This window comes from Ictalurus furcatus, chromosome 19 (assembly GCF_023375685.1).
Source record: "Ictalurus furcatus strain D&B chromosome 19, Billie_1.0, whole genome shotgun sequence".
NCBI lineage: Eukaryota > Metazoa > Chordata > Actinopteri > Siluriformes > Ictaluridae > Ictalurus > Ictalurus furcatus.
This window is the reverse complement of record NC_071273.1, coordinates 13,620,216-13,640,142: the sequence shown is the minus strand read 5'-3', so window position 1 is coordinate 13,640,142 and position 19,927 is coordinate 13,620,216. Positions and strand designations below refer to the sequence as shown.

The 19,927-nt window shown below is 36.8% G+C and overlaps 1 protein-coding gene across 1 annotated transcript in view; it reads left to right on the top strand.

Annotated features, from left to right (window-relative positions):
- The window catches only part of LOC128623386 (xylosyl- and glucuronyltransferase LARGE1-like), a 66,149-nt gene that overhangs the window by 28,636 nt on the left and 17,586 nt on the right, over nt 1-19,927 (top strand). The window contains exons 4-7 of the mRNA XM_053650423.1: nt 10,304-10,578; nt 11,858-11,940; nt 17,092-17,215; nt 17,656-17,827. Coding sequence (XP_053506398.1) covers nt 10,304-10,578; nt 11,858-11,940; nt 17,092-17,215; nt 17,656-17,827 — 654 coding nt within the window. The remainder of the gene's footprint in view (nt 1-10,303; nt 10,579-11,857; nt 11,941-17,091; nt 17,216-17,655; nt 17,828-19,927) is intronic.

Sequence of the window (19,927 nt, the reverse complement as noted above, 5' to 3'; positions counted from 1 at the left end):
GCTGTACTGTTTCAGGAGATCAGCAAGATATGCTGTAGCTAAACTATTTTGAGCTTTAAACGAGCTTAAAAAATCAGGGTTTTTAATTAAAGTGGAACTTTATAGACAGCCAGTGTAGACTGAATTATACAGGTGTAAAATGTTCTTACTGTATGTTACTTGTAATGACACCGATACTGTATTCTGAACTCTTGTTGCTGATTAAAATACATAACTGACAAACAGGGTTGGGAGGGTTACTTTAAAAATGTATCCCGTTACAGTTACAAATTACTTCATAATTTTTTTTTTATCAGTACATAATCCAAGTATAACAATATGAAAGTAATGTAATATGATTATTTTTGGATTACTTCAAGGTCACATATGTAAATAAAGTCAAGAGAAATGCAACATGGTCTAAAATACTTTTATTTAGAGCTTATTTTAGAGCTTAAAAACATGTTCAATGTTTGGATTTGTTTTTAATAATAAATAATTAAATAAATAAAAGATCACTGCCCCTCATGCAGTTAACATTACATCACAGAAGCATTTCAGAGAACAGTTTGTGTTCATTTCTACCAAATTAAGTCTGTGCATAATTTATTTGCACATGCACCAGGAGGTTGCTCGTGTGAGCCACGACCGGCAAGAAAGAACCAGAACTATAATCAAGCCGCTGCCTGTATTGTGCTATGTCAAAAGATTAATTTATTTGGTTTTAAATGAAAGAATTGCAATCCTGATAGTATTCCCATTTTTTTTACAAAATGTACATGTACTCTGATTACTTTGTTTTTTGATGTAACTGTAATGGATTACAGTTACCAGTTTTTTGTATCCTGATTATGTAATGCTGTTACATGTATTCCGTTACTCCCCAAGCGTCTTGACACATTTATATTGGAGCTCCTGAACATTTCGGGGACAAAACCATTTGGTGGGGGTGTGGTCACAAATGTAATGGTCCTTTTAGTTCTCTGTGTAATAAAGGCCAAAATATTTATATATACATTATTTACATATACAATGCAAGACCTTTATATTTAGGACCAAAATAGTAAGGTAATATAATTTGATTGGCTTTTCATTATTGTCATAATGTCTCTGTAAAACGACATGACTGTGTCAGTTAGACACAATGACTTACACAACATTATTTACTCACCCTCAAGCTGTTCCAAACCTGTATGCTGTGTTCAGTGTAACACAAAAGGAGAATTTTGAAGAATGTTTACACAGATATGCAGAAGAGCAGTCCATATGACACAAAGCTCTCGTATGGCCACTTGGACTGTAGTTTTTATGGCTGCTTTATAGTGCACCTTTAAAGCTCATGATCGTCTGGCATTTTATGGTATAGAGCTGTAATAGAGTGGAAAAGAGTGAGGGGAAATAATCTTTTATGTGATGAAAAGTAACAGTATTTGAGTTTGGAATGACAAAAGGGAAAGTAAATGATAACATAATTGAAATTTTTAGGTGAACTATCCCTTTAACTTTTTGAGCACAGGCCTGACAAAGACATACAGACTAGTATCAAAATACACTGGATGCAGACACTTGGGGAGGGTTTATTGTCCAGAAAATAGAATTAAATGAATAAAAAAAAATAGTTCAACTAGATTTGCAAATAATACATTTTTATTTTAATAAATGACTTTGTCCTAACCACAACCTAAAAACACACGAGTCAAATCCACACGTTTTACCATGTACTAATTTAAGTCTGTGGATGATAACTCTCTCATTTTCAGTTTTATGAATCATTTTGTTAGAAAAGTAAATATACTGAAAGGCTGTCAGTAAATCCAGGTAACCATGTTCATTACATTCATTCACAATATACACACATTCATTCTCCATCTTCTGCCTAATATACTGAAAACGACTCCGTTAATATTTCTCGTCTCCTCACATTGACAATAACACATTACATTCCATGAATCACGTAAATGTTTGCAGCCCTGCATATTACTGTCAGTCATTTAACGTTACTCTCATAAAACAGTTGTAAAATATTCAACTTTAGCTACTTAGCTTACATTGGACCTCATAGTTTTTCACCGTTAATACTGAAGGGTCACTGATTGTCCATTTCAAACATTTTGACATTGATGAGCGTTATTGATAGACCGCAGAGGCAGACCGGCCCACATTTATCTATTTATTTATTTATTAATTTTTTTAATTTTCGATGCTCCTCTGAATTCTTTATGGTTGGCATCACTACAAGTTAGGTAGCTACCTGAATCTGAGTGTGAGAGTTTACCATAGAAATGCATTATAAGTGGTTTGCCGTTGACTGGTGTTGTGACACTTGCGCACAGTACTGCATACGTGCACTGGCTGGAACAACTTGAAATATATTATTGTAAACTGACTTTTCTTTAATTTCGGCAGGCTGTACAACAAAGGAATTGTAATTGACTTAGCATTTTGTGCAGGAAACTGAACGCTAGTGATGAGTCTAAGTTTTTAATGATGATATGTTGGTAAAGGGTGAGACACCTGGTGAGCCACATGATTTTTGTCGAAGAACCGCAGATTCCTGACCACTGGTTGCTTATTTAGCTATCATAAAAAATTGAAAATGAGATCAGCATTTAAAGAAAAATATATTGTATATTACGTCTAAAGGTACAAAATGTAATGTTTGAGTGAGATGCCTCTCTAGTATATCTTCTGTTCTAAGAATGGACACAGGTCAGAATGCACCTATCTCTTTGTGTTTTGACACATAACTTAATTTATTTATGTCGTTTTCTGTCATCGGGCCCATTTGCTTAGTCAGTTTACCCTCTGGCAGCATGACAAGAATGCAAAATAATTTCCCCTGCCCTTTTCCGAGACATTTGAATCTTGGCTTGCAGCCAAAAAGTAATTGCTTTACCCTTCCATGAAGGAGCATTGACTCGATATTGAAATAATATTGAGATAACAGTGATGTATTGCTATGCCAAGGTCATGGCTCTTTTCCTTCTGTCCCCTCCTCATAGCACAGGGTACATATGTCTGAATACGTATTACTACTTCAATACATATCAACACGTATTGAAAGGACCTGAAATGGTATTATGTTTTCCCTCATTTAACTAAAGATAAACATAACCATCTTTAAAAAAAACCAAACTTTTCTGTAAATCTAGTGTAATTGAAAATGAATTGAAAACATTAGTATAGTTTAAATGTCTGCTGCAATTATGTCTCAAAATATAAACCACTTTACCCACCTTGGATAACCCCAGTGGTCTACTACAATTAATGAGAATTAATGTCCGTGCATTAATAGTAAATGGCACCTTTCTTTACTGGATTGAACTAAATGTCTACCTTCTATCAGAAAACTGAATATTGCAGTTTTGGAGTGAGCAACACTTCAGTTCCGCATTGCTTATTTATAAGAACTTATTTAACCCTAATGTACCAGTTATTTATCTTTGTCACTGAAAAAAACACCCACAAATCTATTAATAATTGATTATTCATGTGAATTAAGTGACAAATAATCCATTTATCACTATTAGGCTAAATTAATGTGGCTTATAGGACTGGTTGTAATATCACTAGGCTTATTTATTTATTTATTCATTTTTATTCAACTGATTTTCTCTCATGTAAGGCTAATCTATTGATTATTTTGTTACAATACTAATAACTAAATTAAATTACGAATAAGGAATTTGATAAGGAATTTAAAAAACAAGAACCTTTAAATTTGTGAATTTAAATGGATCTTTCCCTTTTACCATTTTATCTAAACTCTACTAAATCACATAAATATTTATCATCATTAATTTTAATGAGACAAAATTAAACAAGCTAAACTTAACTGGCCTCATTAAACTATGTAATTGCTACACATATTTTACTACTACATCAAAAAGTATCAAACCCCTTCCAGGAAATGTAATATGAAGATATTACATTAACCATTTAGTATAGTTTACTTACCAGTTGGATTTTGATATTAGACTAGATTCCAGTATACTTTCAAACTTTAGTCCACAGACAAATGTTATGTTCCATGTTATTATATTGGTGCTATAGAGGATTCCAACAAGCATTATGTATGTTTGTTCCCTGTTGTGTTCATTTGGTCATTTTTTTTATTTTACTTTACAAAGTCTCATTTATTCCATAAATATCCAGTCCTTATGTCTATAAGTTATAAATCCTGTTATTCACTCTGTACCCCCACCACTATGAGTGATAAAGATTTGTGGATTTCCCTCAAAATAAAAAGGCCATGATCAAGTTCATAGTATTACTGTGAAATATCATTAGCCATTAGGACAATTGCTTATACACTGAAAACCCTAATAAGTTGACTGAACTCAGTTGATTGAGTAAACTCGTGCCCTCAATGTTCTTGAGTAATAGGGTCTCCCAAAACTTGTATATTTAAGTTCACTTAACTTGGCACTCATGTAGACTGTACTTAAATTGTTAAGTTCACCGAACTTGGTGTTTATATACTGTACTTAAACAATTAAGTTCATTTAACTTGGTGTTAATTTCAAGTGTACTTACATATTTAAGTGAACTCAACTTGAAAATTCAATTGAAATTAAAAATATAATTATAAATTAAATCTAATTGACTACGTTTTTATTAATTTTGACTGTTTAAGCTTTGTGCAAGCATAACAAACTGAAATATAACATACTAAACATCATATTGAATGTCTTTATTGACCAATATTCACAATATTGATGAAATTACAGTACACACCCTACTGTAATGGAAATGGAATTTGGTCACAACCACACTGTACAGGTGGTAACAAAGTCCCACATTAACTAGTGCACTACAATGGAAGAACTCTGTGCACTTAAACCATTCAAACATTATACTTTTTATTCTTTGCTAATGGATAATGGAGTAAATTGATAAAAAAAAATGGTCTCACAATTATGTTAATAGGTACTGAGCATGTAAATGTAACAATGCTGACTCAAAATCTGCAACAGTGAGACCTAAACATTTTTCTTAAACAAAAATCTGGTTTGCCAAAGACTGTACTTTAGGCTTGAGGGTGTTCTGCCCCATTGACATCAGTACACGCTGTATGAAATCAAACGTGTTTGCGAGTGATTTTGGGTAATTCAGGTCTAATGCATAAATAAGACCAAAGAGAAGACACATTGCTTGTGGGACGTCCTGCATTTTGTCCATCACCACCTGGCCTTCAAGTATTATCCCAATAGAGGAAGGCAAATACAAGGAGTTGGGGGGCTGATGATTGGTGTCTTCAAATAAGATCCCCACTGGCACATCAAGGATAGAGTTGCGATGATCAGACACCTAGTGAAGAAACGGGTATAAATAGAGTATTGTGATCATGCATCAAAGGTTGACCATCAATGCATGTTGATCAGAATGCTCACTAAATATATCAAAAACACAAATCAATTGTATTGATGAAAAATATGTGATATTTAACAAGATTTATAACAATATAAAAATATTCTTAATTAATGGCTACGTTAGCAAAGTTCGACCGGGAAACATGTGTAATTATGGCTGTGTTGTCCTTTATTATAAAATGTACAATTAGGAATTTAACAAACATATTTCACTATTAAAAATCACACAAAATAATTTTATATCAACATAAGTTTACTTACTTAAAATGGCGCACGATGAAAAACTCCCTTCTTTAACTTCACACTGAAATCGGTCTCAGCAGCAACCAACAGATGAGAAGAGGACTGCCTTTTGTAATTATCTACCAATCAGTGCATTAGTTCTCTTCTTGTCTGGCAGAACTCCTTGCATGGCCAATCAAATCAAAGGAAGACCAGCGTGAGATATTTTAATGAATCATGATTTTGAGTTCATAACACTTTAAATCTTAAGTTTATGTATTTTGTAGGTAAATAAGTTAAACTAACTTATATTTTTGAGTTACGGGTCCAAAATGCAAAATGTTAAGTAATGTTTAGTCAAGATTACTTGATTGTTTAATAAAGACAACATTAGAGTTTACAGTGTAGAGTTGTTTATATCAATTTGTATAAGTATTAGGAATGTAACCTAATATGAATACATTATTCAGATTGAACAGATAAAGTGTCTTAAATGAATATGAATACAGATGTGAACAATAGGTGGAGTATTAATTTTATGTTGTTCTTTTAAGAAACCTTGGCAGAAAGCTTCAGAATAGGTGTGCGCATCACGCAGGACAAAACAAAACATAAAAAAGGTCACACAAGCTACTGGAGACAAGACCAGATCCTCTGGCACATAAGTAGGAGGATCCCACTGTCTGGAGAGGTCATCAGGATTTAGGTTCTTGGACTCAGGCCAGTCGGAAAGAATGAAATCGAACCTGTTAAAGAACAGGGCTCACCTGGCCTGTCGAGTATTAAGATGTTGGGCATTCTTGATATATGCCAAGTTCAAAGGTCAGTCCAAGCCACAAACTGGAAACAGCCCCCTGCAAAATGTGCCTCCATTCTTCCAGTGTCAACTAGGCTGATCGTACCTTGCGATTCCATCCATCCATCCATCCATCCATCCATCTTCAACCGCTTACTCCTTTTCAGGGTCGCGGGGAACCTGGAGCCTATCCCAGGGAGCATCGGGCACAAGGCAGGGTACACCCTGGACAGGGTGCCAATCCATCGCAGGGCACAATCACACACACTCACACACCCATTCATACACTACGGACACTTTAGACATGCCAATCAGCCTACCATGCTTGTCTTTGGACTGGGGGAGGAAACCGGAGTACCCGGAGGAAACCCCCGCAGCAAGGGGAGAACATGCCCTTGCGATTCCCAACATCATTAATATGTTCTGTAGGGGTGATAGATAGAGATAGCAGATAGAGATTCTGGTCCATTGGAACCCCAATGGCAGCATCAACCTCAACTATGACAGTTGGATCAGGCAAGTGGAGCACTGGGCATTTGTGAGGCAAAGTTTAAGTTCCAAGAATGGCTTCTGGGCCTTGGTTATTGACTGGGCCTTCTTACTAAGAGCTTTCAGGGGGTCATGACCGAATTGAAATTCTGGACAAAGCATCAGAAGAAATTAGTAAAACCCAGGAAGTACAGAAGATGCGTGACCAAAGTAGGACGTGAATTAATTAATTAATTTATTCATTTTATAAGTATAAACATTATAAATACTTTTGTGCTGAGAGCTTAGTGAGCTCCAGAGTTGGCTAGAGAAGCGTATAGAAATTACCAGGATGTTCCTAGGAGAATTATGAGAGTTTACCCCCAGAAAATTGCTGAGAATTGAGCACCAGCTCATAGCATGGCTGACCTAAGACAGAGCACTGACTGAGTGGAGAGTGCTCCTTAAATAGACAGAGGTTATTGGTCTTATTTGCTTGTTTGGTTTTAATCTGACCTATACATTATGTCAGAGTTCTGCTGAAATTGGCACTGTTTCCCATCAGCCACTGCACCTCACTGATCATGTGAAATGACTGCCTGAACCTGTGTCACATTTTTGTTAATGAGTATCAGTATATGTCACATCTTGCACCTCATTTCTTGTCTAGCTATTGTCTTCTGTTGCTGTTCACTGCTCTTGTTATGCTCTTTATTCCATGTATGTTTTTGCCTTGATAACCTAGTTCATGTTTTTGTGTTTTTAAGCTATGTTATCTGTATTGTTTGTTTTATCATTAAACGACAATCTGCACTTGCATTCATCTTTAACGCTGTTACATGACACATTGCTATATTGAACTCAAAAATGAAACTATATCTATCCATCCATCCATTTTCTATACCACTTATCCTATAGGGTCACGGGAAACCTGGAGCCTATCCCAGGGAGCATGGGGCACAAGGCGGGGTGCCAGTCCATCGCAGGGCACAATTACATACACATTCACACACTTATTCATACACTACAGACACACCAATCAATCTACCATGCATGTCTTTGGACTGGGGGAGGAAACCGGAGTACCCGGAGGAAACCCCCGCAGCACATGGAGAACATGTAAACTCTGCACACACAGGGCCGGGGCGAGAATGTAACCCCCAACCCTGGAGGTGTGACACGAATGTGCTAAACACTAAGCTACTCTGCGCCCTAAAATGAAACTATATTTTTACCATAATTCTGTATAAACACATATAGCATATATACAGTACATATAGCTCAAGCATACTGTGTGCTGTGCACTGAGCAGCATATCTCTGCTATGTCTCCAAAAAATATAAAAATATAACTAATTAATTAAAAAATATTGTAAAATCTGTACATACATTGCTTGTGTTTTTCATCATTATTAAATGATTATTGTCCATCATTATTAAAAGAAAACCTTATCAGAAAATCATTATAATGAAATGCCACTTAAAGGACCCATTTTGACTCACAGAATCACTGCATCCCAGCTTTATAGTAGATTCTGATAGCATGTCTTTTTCTGATCTTTCTAGAATACAACCCCAATTCCAAACAAGTTGGGACACTGTGTAAAATGTAAATAAATACAGAATGCAACGCTTTGCAAATCTCATAAACCCATATGTTATTCACAATAGACCATATAAAACATATCAAATGCTTAAACTGAGTAAATGTACCATTTTCACAAAAAAATAAGCTAATTTTGAATTTGATGGCCGCAACAGGTCTCAAAAAATTTGGGACGAGGGCACTAAAAGGCTGGAAAAGTAAGTGTTACTAAAAAGAATAACATATATAACAAACCCAAAAACTAATATAAATCTGGTAAAATACTGTATTATTAGATCCAAATGCAAGCACAGATACAAATATGTTGTGCACTACACAGATACAGATACAAAAACAGATAATGGCATTGCATTACACCCCTAATAAGTATGTATGATGTATGACACATTTCACTGTGACTGGATATAAGCCACAGACTCAATCCTTCAGCAAATTGATTAGAGCCTCTAAAAGTGATAAAGGACATAGTAGCAAGGATCATTTAGCCAATGCATTGCTCCAAAGCAGTTTACTGCTGCCTCCACTTCACCTCTCATGACATGGCCACAGTTAAAATTCTTCCTCTCTTGTTGTGATGTGAAATTAATAGTGTGAATCAAAAAACAAGCCAACAGTAATCTGTTTTTAATTGAAAGTGGGTGTCCGAGGCCAAGTGGGTAAGAGCTGTTCAGAATGGATCGTCCAGTTGGTGACTAAAGGGACTGCGATTATCGATAGAGCTACTCTAAGACCCTTAACTGCCTTGAGTACAAACTCAACCACAAAAGAAGGAGAGATAAAAGTCAATCACATGTCACTTATTTGCATGCATTTGTCCAGTGAGCAGACTTCTAGTTCATTTGCACTGCTATGCATTGTCTCTCATGTATCATATATCATGCCTTTTTCTTTAATGGCTCTATCCTGCCCAGATTATCTCTGGTGTCAGATTTATAAATAAAAGTCATTTATACTTTGCATTACAACCAACGTAGCCTCCTGATATCCTGTTATGCTGCTTACATGCAGTATCCATTAAGAATTTTTACTAGGGAAGCCTGAGAAAGAGAGTTTTCTTTAGGCATTCCTCAGGTTAAAGAATGGTAGATTAGGAGTTTATTGAAAATTTTCTTAGAGTAATAAATGGATTTAGCCACAGTATCCCTATTATTATTTTTTTCTATTTTCTGTATTATGTGTTCAATCCCTGAGGAAGTCTACACATGGGAGTTAGTGCTGAGTTGAGTGATGATGCCATACTGTAAAGCTATCTGTCTTTTGACCATGATCAATAAGAGCAATAACAGCTTACACCCCCATTTACTTTGCTGCTGTATGAATGCAATTGCTTGTGTGGGTGTGTTTTAGTGTGAAAGTGGAAGACAAGAACATGGGTCCTCTGTCCTTTATTTACCATTGTAGTGTGAGTGAATTTTCAGGTTCATTGCAGTAGCATGTAGACTGTCCTTTGATTTTTGAATACTTTATTGTCATTTTCATTGTACAGAACATTCCTTTTATTCCTTTCTTAGTTTGTGCATCTTGGGAAACTGTACATATCCTAGATAGAAACAAAAACAAAGCTTTCTCTTCCCATAACAAACTGTCTCTTTTCAGTGAATTGTAACTACACATACCTTGTGATTTGCATTTAAAAGAAAAAGTGTAGACTTGAGCATTTCTCTTCTGGCTGGATGTGGAGCTGATTTATGGTTTAGGAAAATATAAACAGGAGCCTGAAACTACAGAGATACATTGAAGGACAATACTGTAAATTGCAGTTTTTCTAAAGCATTTATAAAATGATATGATTATAACAGTTTGAGAATTATGTTTAAAAAACAAACTGCAAATTTAATCGATTTTTTTTTCTTGCCCTCAGTGAAGCCGCTGCCTCTGTCTCCACTGGAGCCTCAGTCCTATACGCTCGCCCTGGAACTCCGGGTACGGGAAGTGGAAGAGGAAAACCGAGCACTCAGGAAAGAGCTGAGTCAGCCACCCAGGAGCCCCACCCATGGCAACCAGTATGGCAATGGACGTCATGGCAACCAGTCCCACGCTGGCAGAGAGGGTTTGAGGCATGCAGAGGCTCATAGAGGCATCACACTAGGAAATAGTTCTGACTGTGTGTCTCAGCCTGTGGTAGACAAGTGTGAGGTAAGGCATGGTTAAGACCTTCAGGACTGAACACTTAACCCACATGTTCTGTTCACAGTGTATATAAGGGATGAAGAGATTTTTAGTGGTTCACACGTTTGCCTCACACCTCCAGGGTTCGGGATTCCATCCTCACCTCCTCTCTGTGTGTGTAGAGGGCACATGTTTTCCCTGTGCTTCTGGGGTTTCCTCCAGCTACTTGAGTTTCCTTCCCAGTCCAAAGACATGCGTTGTAGGCTGACTGGCATCTCTAAATTGTCCCTAGTTTGTTAATGGGTGTGTGAGTGTGTGTGTGAGATTGTGCCCTGCGATATGTGCGCACCCTGTCCAGCGTTTCCCCTGCCTTGTGCCCCAAGTTCCCTGGGAGGGGCTCCATGTTCCCCCTTGACCCTGTGTAGGATAAGTGGTACAGAAAATGGATGGATGTATATGCGAATTAGGGCTGACCAGGCTGAAACATGACTGTGCAATCTAACAATTAATTAATTATGTCCAATAATCTTTATCAACTCACATATTAAATTACTATTTAGCATTGATACAAGCATAGTCCTCACATGTAATGCTTGGTACATAAACTTGTAAAATCTTAAGTAGATAATAACTGCCACATTATATTATCAATATCCATTTGCTTTCAGGTAAGTGGTGAATACTTGTGTAATGTTATAGACATTATTACACATTTGTTACCTCATATTTTTTGTCAGATTTAATAATGTACTACTGTATACTTTGTACTTACAGTTCAACTTGTCAAATGATTATTGTTAACTATTAAATTCAGAATTATGGTTGCATTGTTGAAACAGGCACTGCTGTACAAATCTGGAAGTTTTAACATAAGTTATTGTGTTTTTTTTTTTAATCTAAGTAATTGAAATTACTTAGTTACAACATACTTACTCAGTAAATATTAGTGACTTACAGTATTGTATGTGAAATAATGTTGAAGCAGGATTTGGCATGTAATTTCATCATAGCTGTAATTATCTATCAGCAATGTAATGCAATGAGATTTGAGATACTGCATACTGTATACACTTAAGAAGCGTTCAAGAGGAGGATTAAAACCAAAAAATCTTGTTGAGATTTAGATAAAGAGTCATCAGTGTTCCCTTAGCGGAGCTTTGCAGAAACAAATTGGTGCTTAGTGTTGTGAAATCTCCTATAATGCAGTGCTGATTTAGAGAAACCATTTTACCTACTTTTACTTATGCAACCATGAGATCTTTCTCTTTTCCATTTTTGTAATCATTCTTATTCTTGCTCTCTCCAGACAATTCATATGGCCATAGTTTGTGCTGGGTATAATGCCAGTAGAGACGTGGTGACACTGGTGAAGTCTGTCCTGTTCCACAGGTAAGGATTTCATCATGCTTTTGGTACAGTATACACTGCACCTTCCTAGCCTTATATAGAAGTATCCTTTGGCTTATTTTTAACTCCTGTAGCCAAAACCAATGTGGTGTCATGCAATAAGCTGTGGACAACTCCAGTATCTCAGCCTTTTCTGTCAGGTCAGCAAGTTCTCATTTCCAACGTACACACCCACCCACCCACAGACATACACACACATGCACAGTCTCTATCTCCTGCTCTTTTCTATCATTCTCTGTCTCTCTCTTTGCCGGCCTTGTTGTTGTCCTTTGCTTACAAATCTGAATATGCTTCTCTCACGACGGCAGCCTGTTGCCTGGCAACGTAACCTCTGTGAACTTCAGCTCTCATCCAATTTCTCCTCATCTTCTCCCAAACAAAGTCTCACAGTGTAAGGAGAGAAACATTATATATATATATATATATATATATATATATATATATATATATATATATATATACACACACACGCATACACAGTATCTCACAAAAGTGAGTACACCCCTCACATTTTTGTAAATATTTGATTATATCTTTTCATGTGACAACACTGAAGAAATGACACTTGGCTACAATGTAAAGTAGTGAGTGTACAGCTTGTGTAACAGTGTAAATTTGCTATCCCCTCAAAATAACTCAAGACACAGCCATTAATGTCTAAACCGCTGGCAACAAAAGTGAGTACACCCCTAAGTGAAAATGTCCAAATTGGGCCCAATTAGCCATTTTCACTTCCTGGTGTCATGTGACTTGTTAGTGTTACAAGGTTTCAGGTGTGAATGGGGAGCAGGTGTGTTAAATTTGGTGTCATCACTCTCACACTCCCTCATACTGGTCACTGGAAGTTCAACATGGCACCTCATGGCAAAGAACTCTCTGAGGATCTGAAAAAAAGAATTGTTGCTCTACATAAAGATGCCCCAGGCTATAAGAAGATTGCCAAGACCCTGACACTGAGCTGCAGCACAGTGGCCAAGACCATACAGCGGTTTAACAGGACAGGTTCCACTCAGAACAGGCCTCGCCATGGTCAACCAAAGAAGTTGAGTGCACGTGCTCAGCATCATATCCAGAGGTTGTCTTTGGGAAATAGACGTATGAGTGCTGCCAGCACTGTTGCAGAGGTTGAAGGGGTGGGGGGTCAGCCTGTCAGTGCTCAGACCATAACGCCGCACACTGCATCAAATTGCATATATATGAAATTATATATATATGGTGTGTAATTAAACTGTGTAGGGTTTGAATGTAAAAATGCTCTTTCTGTGGAATCTGTAGGATGCAGGCCATCATCATTTCAAACAACGTGATTGTGTGGTAAGGTTGCTTAATGTGCCATAGCATATGTCCGGCTTACAAACCCAATTCCAAAAAATTCCAGAATGCATTGATTTGCAAATCTCATAAACCCATATGTTATTCAAAATAGAACATTGAAAGCATATCAAATGTTTAAACTGAGGAAATGTACCATTTTAAGAAAAAAATAAGGTAATTTTGAATTTGATGGCTGCAACTCGTCTCAAAAAAGTTGAGACAGGGGCAACAAAAGGCTGGAAAAGTAAGTGTTACTGAAAAGAAACAGCTGGAGGAATATTTTGCAACTAATTAGGTTAATTGGCAACAGGTCAGTAGCATGATTGTCTATAAAAAGAATATCTTATAGAGTCTCTCAGAAGTAAAGATGGGATGGAATCTGGATGGAAGCATATGTTGCTCTAATACCTGTATATACCTTTCAGCACTGATGATGCCTTTCCAGATGTGCAAGCCACCCATTCCATAGGCACGTATGCACCCCATAACCATTAGAGATGCAGGCTTCTGAACTGTGCTGATAAAAATGGTCCGGATGGTCCCTCTCCTCTTTAGTCCTCATTAGTTTAGAGGACACGGCGTCCATGGTTTCCAAAAAGAATTTAAAATTTCGATTCGTCTGACCACAGAATGGAACAGAACAGTTTTCCACTTTGCCTCAGTCCTTTTTAAATGAGCTTTGGCCCAAAGAAGACTTCGGCTTTTTTGGATCATGTTCACATATAGCTTCTTCTTAGCATGATAGAGCTTTAACCAGCATTTGTGTAAGATACTCTTTTTATACCCAGTCATGTTACTGACTTGTTGCTAATTAACCTCCAGATGTTTCTTTTTAGTAGCACTTACTTTTCCAGCCTTTTGTTGCCCCGTCCCAACTTTTTTGAGACGTGTTGCAGCCATCAAATGCAAAATTACTTTTTTTTTTCTTAAAATGGTACATTTACTCAGTTTAAACGTTTGATATGTTTTCTATGTTCTATTGTGAATAACATGGGTTTATGAGATTTGCAAATCACTGCATTCTGTTTTTATTTACCTTTTACACAGCGTCACAACTTTTTTGGAATTGGGGTTGGGATAATATCTGAAGATTGCAACTGCACATAACCATTTAGTTTAAAGCAGAAATCTGCTGGTACGGTTTAAGAGTTTATGTTTACCATTGCCCTCCATGATCTTGAGGAGCTTTCAACTTTTTTTATAAGCTAGCAGTTATGGAATCACCTTTCCTGCACACTTCCTACACTCTGTTGTTCATGTTCTCTGAATTTAAATTTTGCTTATTCGTGGCTTTAAATGTGTGAAATTGTGGTGGAAAAGGCTGTCCCTCTGTATGTTGTCTGTGTTGTGGCCCCTCTGTGCAACTTATTGTTTCTGTCCATTCTGTCACTCTTCAGTTCACAGATGATTAATCATAATTGTTATGTTTGCACTGTCTACAGAGGGAGCGAGACTAATGCTAATATAAAACTGTCAACCAGCATCACTCATTTGGATTACCACTTAGAATGTACTGTATATAATGACGTAACTACTAATGTTTCTGCAGTGTTTAAACTCATTCATCTTTAGTAATCACTTGTCAGGCTTGTTGGTCAGGTTTTCAGTAGATCGAGAGCCTCTTCCAGGAACACTGGGCACAAAGCAGGCATATAGGCTAGATGAGACACTAGTCCATGGCAGCCCACCATGCACACAGTTATCTTATCTTCTTATCTTAACTAACAGAAATTCTGAATTAGTATTTAGCCAATTAGGTTTATCAATGAACCTACTGACATGACACTTACATAAGAGTCTTGAGGTCACTATACAACTGCTTCTGATTGAAATCTTACTGTAATTTACTGTTAGCACTCTCAAAGCTACATACAGTATTTTCTCACAATGAATTATATATAAGTGTAAAATGCTGTGAAGAAATACAGCATTCCTTTACTATTAAAATAGTAATGAAATTATCGCAATTTTTATAGGATATGTTTCATACTTTAATATAGGACAGGTAGCTTTAATTCCAGTAAAATAATAGTGTATGCACTCTAATACCCACAAAATATTTCTAAAACATATGGTGTATTAATCTGTGTTCAGTGATGAAGAATTTGCAGATAACTTGACCTCTTCTTCCAGATTCTTGCGTCCTTCTACTTATGACTACTCTATGACATAAAATTAATGAGATTAGCCTCTGGTTTTTCTACATCAGAAAGTAAAGCACTGAAGGCATACAGTATTTCAGGATGTGTAAGTATTATATGATTGCATATTCTAAAATCAGTTCACACTTAAAAGCATTTTACTTTGCCTAAGGTTTTCTGACTAGTGCCGCAAAGCATTGGAATTTAATTTGCATGTGCTGGGTCCTTCTTAAAGTCTGTATTTATGTGGTTTCTTACTAAGAGAGGAAAAAACTAAAGTGCTAAAATAATTTTGCAAAAAAAAAGCTTCAGGTAGTTTCCTAGTTTTCAGTCCATTAAGTTGTTATGTGTAATTATGTGTAACACCAGCTCCGGACCTTACGTGCCAGTAGAGCTCAGGCTCTCCTGAGTTCTGTTGTTACCTGCATGATTTTCAGTATCACTGTGAAGTCTTGCCAATTCTTTAGTTGCTCTGTATGTTGCTTTAATATGTTCTGAACTTTGTTGATCCCAGTTAGACATAAATTAAATGTGTCTAGACCCTTTACCTGTTCTTTTGACTACTTTTTGGATCACCCACTGGTTCTGTCCTTTGATGCCTGTTTGTGTTTGGTATTTTGTGTATTGATACTGACAGTAAAGCCTTCCTGCATTCAAAATCCTAAGTCTAGTGTGTTTGATTGCTGTTGAGCCCTAGCTGAAGTAATTTTTAACTGGTTAGCATGCTCTGTGGTGAAAACCCTGCCCTGGTGGAGTTAATGACTGTCTCTCTCTTACTGCATCAGTGAGACAGCATGAGTCCTGTTCTTTAGCCTGGAGTTGCAATATAATGACAGTAGCATAACACTTCAATCCAAATCATGACCTTCCACTGGCTTCCATGTCTTCACAGCATCATGTGCACTCTGTTGGTTTAAAATATTGCACTGGAGGCTTGTAGAGGCTTTTTCTAGTTTGCATCAAGGTTCCCATTCAAAAGGTTTTGCACTGAGCAGCAAAAAAAATCCTAGTGCCATCAAACACTAAGCTAAGTTTGTCATATTTATGGTCCGTATATACGGCAAACCTATATAGTCAAAGGGGGAAAAAACAAACTAATTCTGCCCCCAAACTGGAGGGTATTTCATTTCACATAAACAAACACCCCTCAGGTTAAAATGCACTGGATCTGGACTGGCAGTCCTTCAGCATTGGCCTTTAAAAGCAAAGTTTATAACTGTGCTGGATATGGTTGCTCATAATACTGAAAGTTTACTTCCATTTGCAGTGAAACAAAAGTGTAAAGAAAAACAAGATTTGTGAACACACACACACACACACCTCAATATCTTCAAATGCTCATATAAATTAGTTGCATGCATACTAACTGTTCATCATAGTGCATAAATCATCATGTTCATTGCACAAATAGAGACATTTGATTGAATGGAAATTGGAGGAGTACATCAACATTTTACAGGTTTCCCAGAAATGATAAATTACTTGTCATAATGCCAAGAGACTCATACATCGCCCTAAAACACCATTTCTGATTTTAGGGGCATTTTATGAATGAATTATATTTGGAAATTCAGACTGTAGTATACACTCTTGCTCTATTTCAGTATTTCAGAGTGTAATTAACTCTCTCTCTGTGTGTGTGTGTGTGTGTGTGTGTGTGTGTGTGTGTGTGAGACAGACGGAACCCGCTCCACTTCCACTTCATTACCGACTCCATCGCCCAGCAAATCCTGGCCTCCCTCTTCCACACCTGGATGGTGCCGGCTGTCCAAGTGGACTTTTATGATGCTGATGAATTGAAGGTGAGTCTGTCCATTGACATTTTTTTTTATATAAACTTTACAGGAATATATTTTATCAATGATTAATAACATGGTAGGGTTGCAGGTAGTGGTTCTGCTGCCTCACAGATCCAAGGTTCAATCCTCCAATAACTGTCTGTGTGGAGTTTTTCATGTTCTTGTCATGTCTGTATCTTTTCTTATGGTACTACAGTTGGATTACCTACAGGGGTATACAGTATATGTGCAAGATGCCCTATGTTTTATTACTCCCACCTTGCACCCTGAGTTTCCAAGATCCCCAGCATTAATTAGAAAAAATAATTAAATGACAATGCTTTATTAATTCTAAAAATGTGTAAAAACTTGGTATGCTTGGTGTGCTTTTATTTTACAATTGTTAAATATGTTAAATATGTACTGTATGAAGGATAAACATTTTCTCTCTGTATCTGTGTAAGTCTGAGGTGTCGTGGATTCCCAACAAGCATTACTCTGGGATCTACGGCCTGATGAAGCTGGTTCTGACCAAGACGCTGCCATCAGACCTGCAGAAAGTCATCGTTCTAGATACCGACATCACCTTTGCCACAGACATCGCTGAGCTGTGGGCTGTCTTTCACAAATTCAAAGGTATTTTCCACTTTTATCTGTTCATCTAGATTTGTGTTCTACGCTCATTAGCTGCATCATTAGACCTATTCTGTGTATAATTGGATTAAAAAATAAAGAAGAAGAAGATGAAGGTCTGTTTCTTATCACTGAGCTTATTTTGAAGTCCCCTTCCTCTAAATGTATGGTGCATTCAAAACATGAATAAAAAAAATAATTTTTTGTCCCCTAAACACTGTTGGGAAAAGTGATAGTGCACTTCATGCCAAGCAACTTACAGGGTTAAGCTGGCATTCAGGAAACCATGTAGAGCCTGGCAGGATTATGGAGAAAAATCATGGAGAGAACTGGGATCAGCCTGGCAGTTCTTCAAACACTTCTCTAATACTATTACTCCCTTGGTCATTTGCATGTACATCCTCATACACATGTAGGAACCTTACAGCACTTAATTCTGCAAAATCTTCTTTCCTACTGCTGAGGAAAGATTGACAGGTCAGTGTATTAATAAAAGAAAATGAAGATGGAGGAAATTAAGTAAAGGAAAAGAAAAAAGTTATGCATGAGGCATTGTTTAAGAGCAATATTGTTTTCTGGAATCTGGTCTTTATTAACCTCTTAATGTCTCAGCTTATTATTTAGTAATTCGCATTACAGTATATTATCAGTAACTATTATTAATTATTCAGTATCTACAGTGAACATAACAGGAAATATATGTAGCTACACTCTCAGGAAAAAGGGCACTAAAATGTACTTTTCCTTGTTGCTGGGGTGTTTGTTTTGTTTTTCATTAACTAAAAAATATGCAGATAATATACCTTAAACTTTAATCAAAAAGGTATTCATGGTACAATTCTGTACCTTAATTCTTTTTTAAAGTTACACTATATCCACATTTACTGGTGAAAGATACATATTAAAAGTACAAAAGATATGATCCTGACAAAGAAAGGTACAGTTTAGTACCCTTTTATTCTGAGAGTGTATGAGAATGTGGAATGTAAGCCTTGATCCAACAAAGGAACCTGGGAATTTAGGGGTTAAGCAGTCATTCCACAAACCAACAACGCTCCGCTCCTGCTCTTTTTACCCACTGACAGAGTAACCAGCTTGTGTGTATATGGGTATTTCTCCAGAGGACCCATTAACACAATCGCTGGGGGACTAGAGGGATCTTAGGCCATATTTCTCCCTATTTTAGCTCATTAATAACCTTATGAAACTGAACCTAGTGAAATGCTGTGTTGAGAGTGAATAGCTTGCATCTTCATTTGAAATCAATGGTGAAGTGACATTCAAAGGCTTGCTTTTTACTTTTGTAAAACAGCTTGGTTAAAGTATACTATCATGTATCCTCCTGCATGGCAAGTAGCACATGACCCACCAACTAAGTGATATTCTATTATGACAACTAGACAGACATGTAAATTTTGTGCAAAGTAATTTTGTATGCCTCGTTAGCGAGAAAAAAAAATGCTACAAAATGTAAAAAAACAATAAATGCAGCATATTTGTAACGGCCCACTATGCAGTACATGGAGCCTTTACTCGCACTGACACAGTAATTCTAATAAAAATAGACTGTCAAGGAATTTTCATAATAGTACAGCTATGCTCTGCGTAGTGAACCTTTCAATGTTTTTGTTTCATATGAGGCCATGTATTTCAGAATTCATAATTTGTTGGAAAGCCACACTAACATTATATGAAATGTATGCTTTTCGGTCTATTCAAACCAAACTCAGAGTCACTTATTCTGCCTCAAACAGTAACTTCCCTGGCCTTGAAATGGCGAATTAACTTTCTCTGTTAGCTTCTCTGCTTATTGATCCTCAAATCAACGCTGTATTCACTAGAGGTCTGGCCTCTCAGACAAAAGCCAATACAGGCAATTTAGAGATTTATAACAGTTACAAAACAGTAAAACTTTCCACGCACCATTGACACTGCCTCACAGGCACATAAAAACTGAAGCCATAGTTAGGTTTCTGCCTGTTATGTTTATATCTGTATGTAGAAATGCAACATATTTCATCACATGAATGTAATTATCAGAGCCTAAGTCTGAGGAGACATTTATCAGTCTGCCACTGTAATACAGAACATCTGCCATTGACA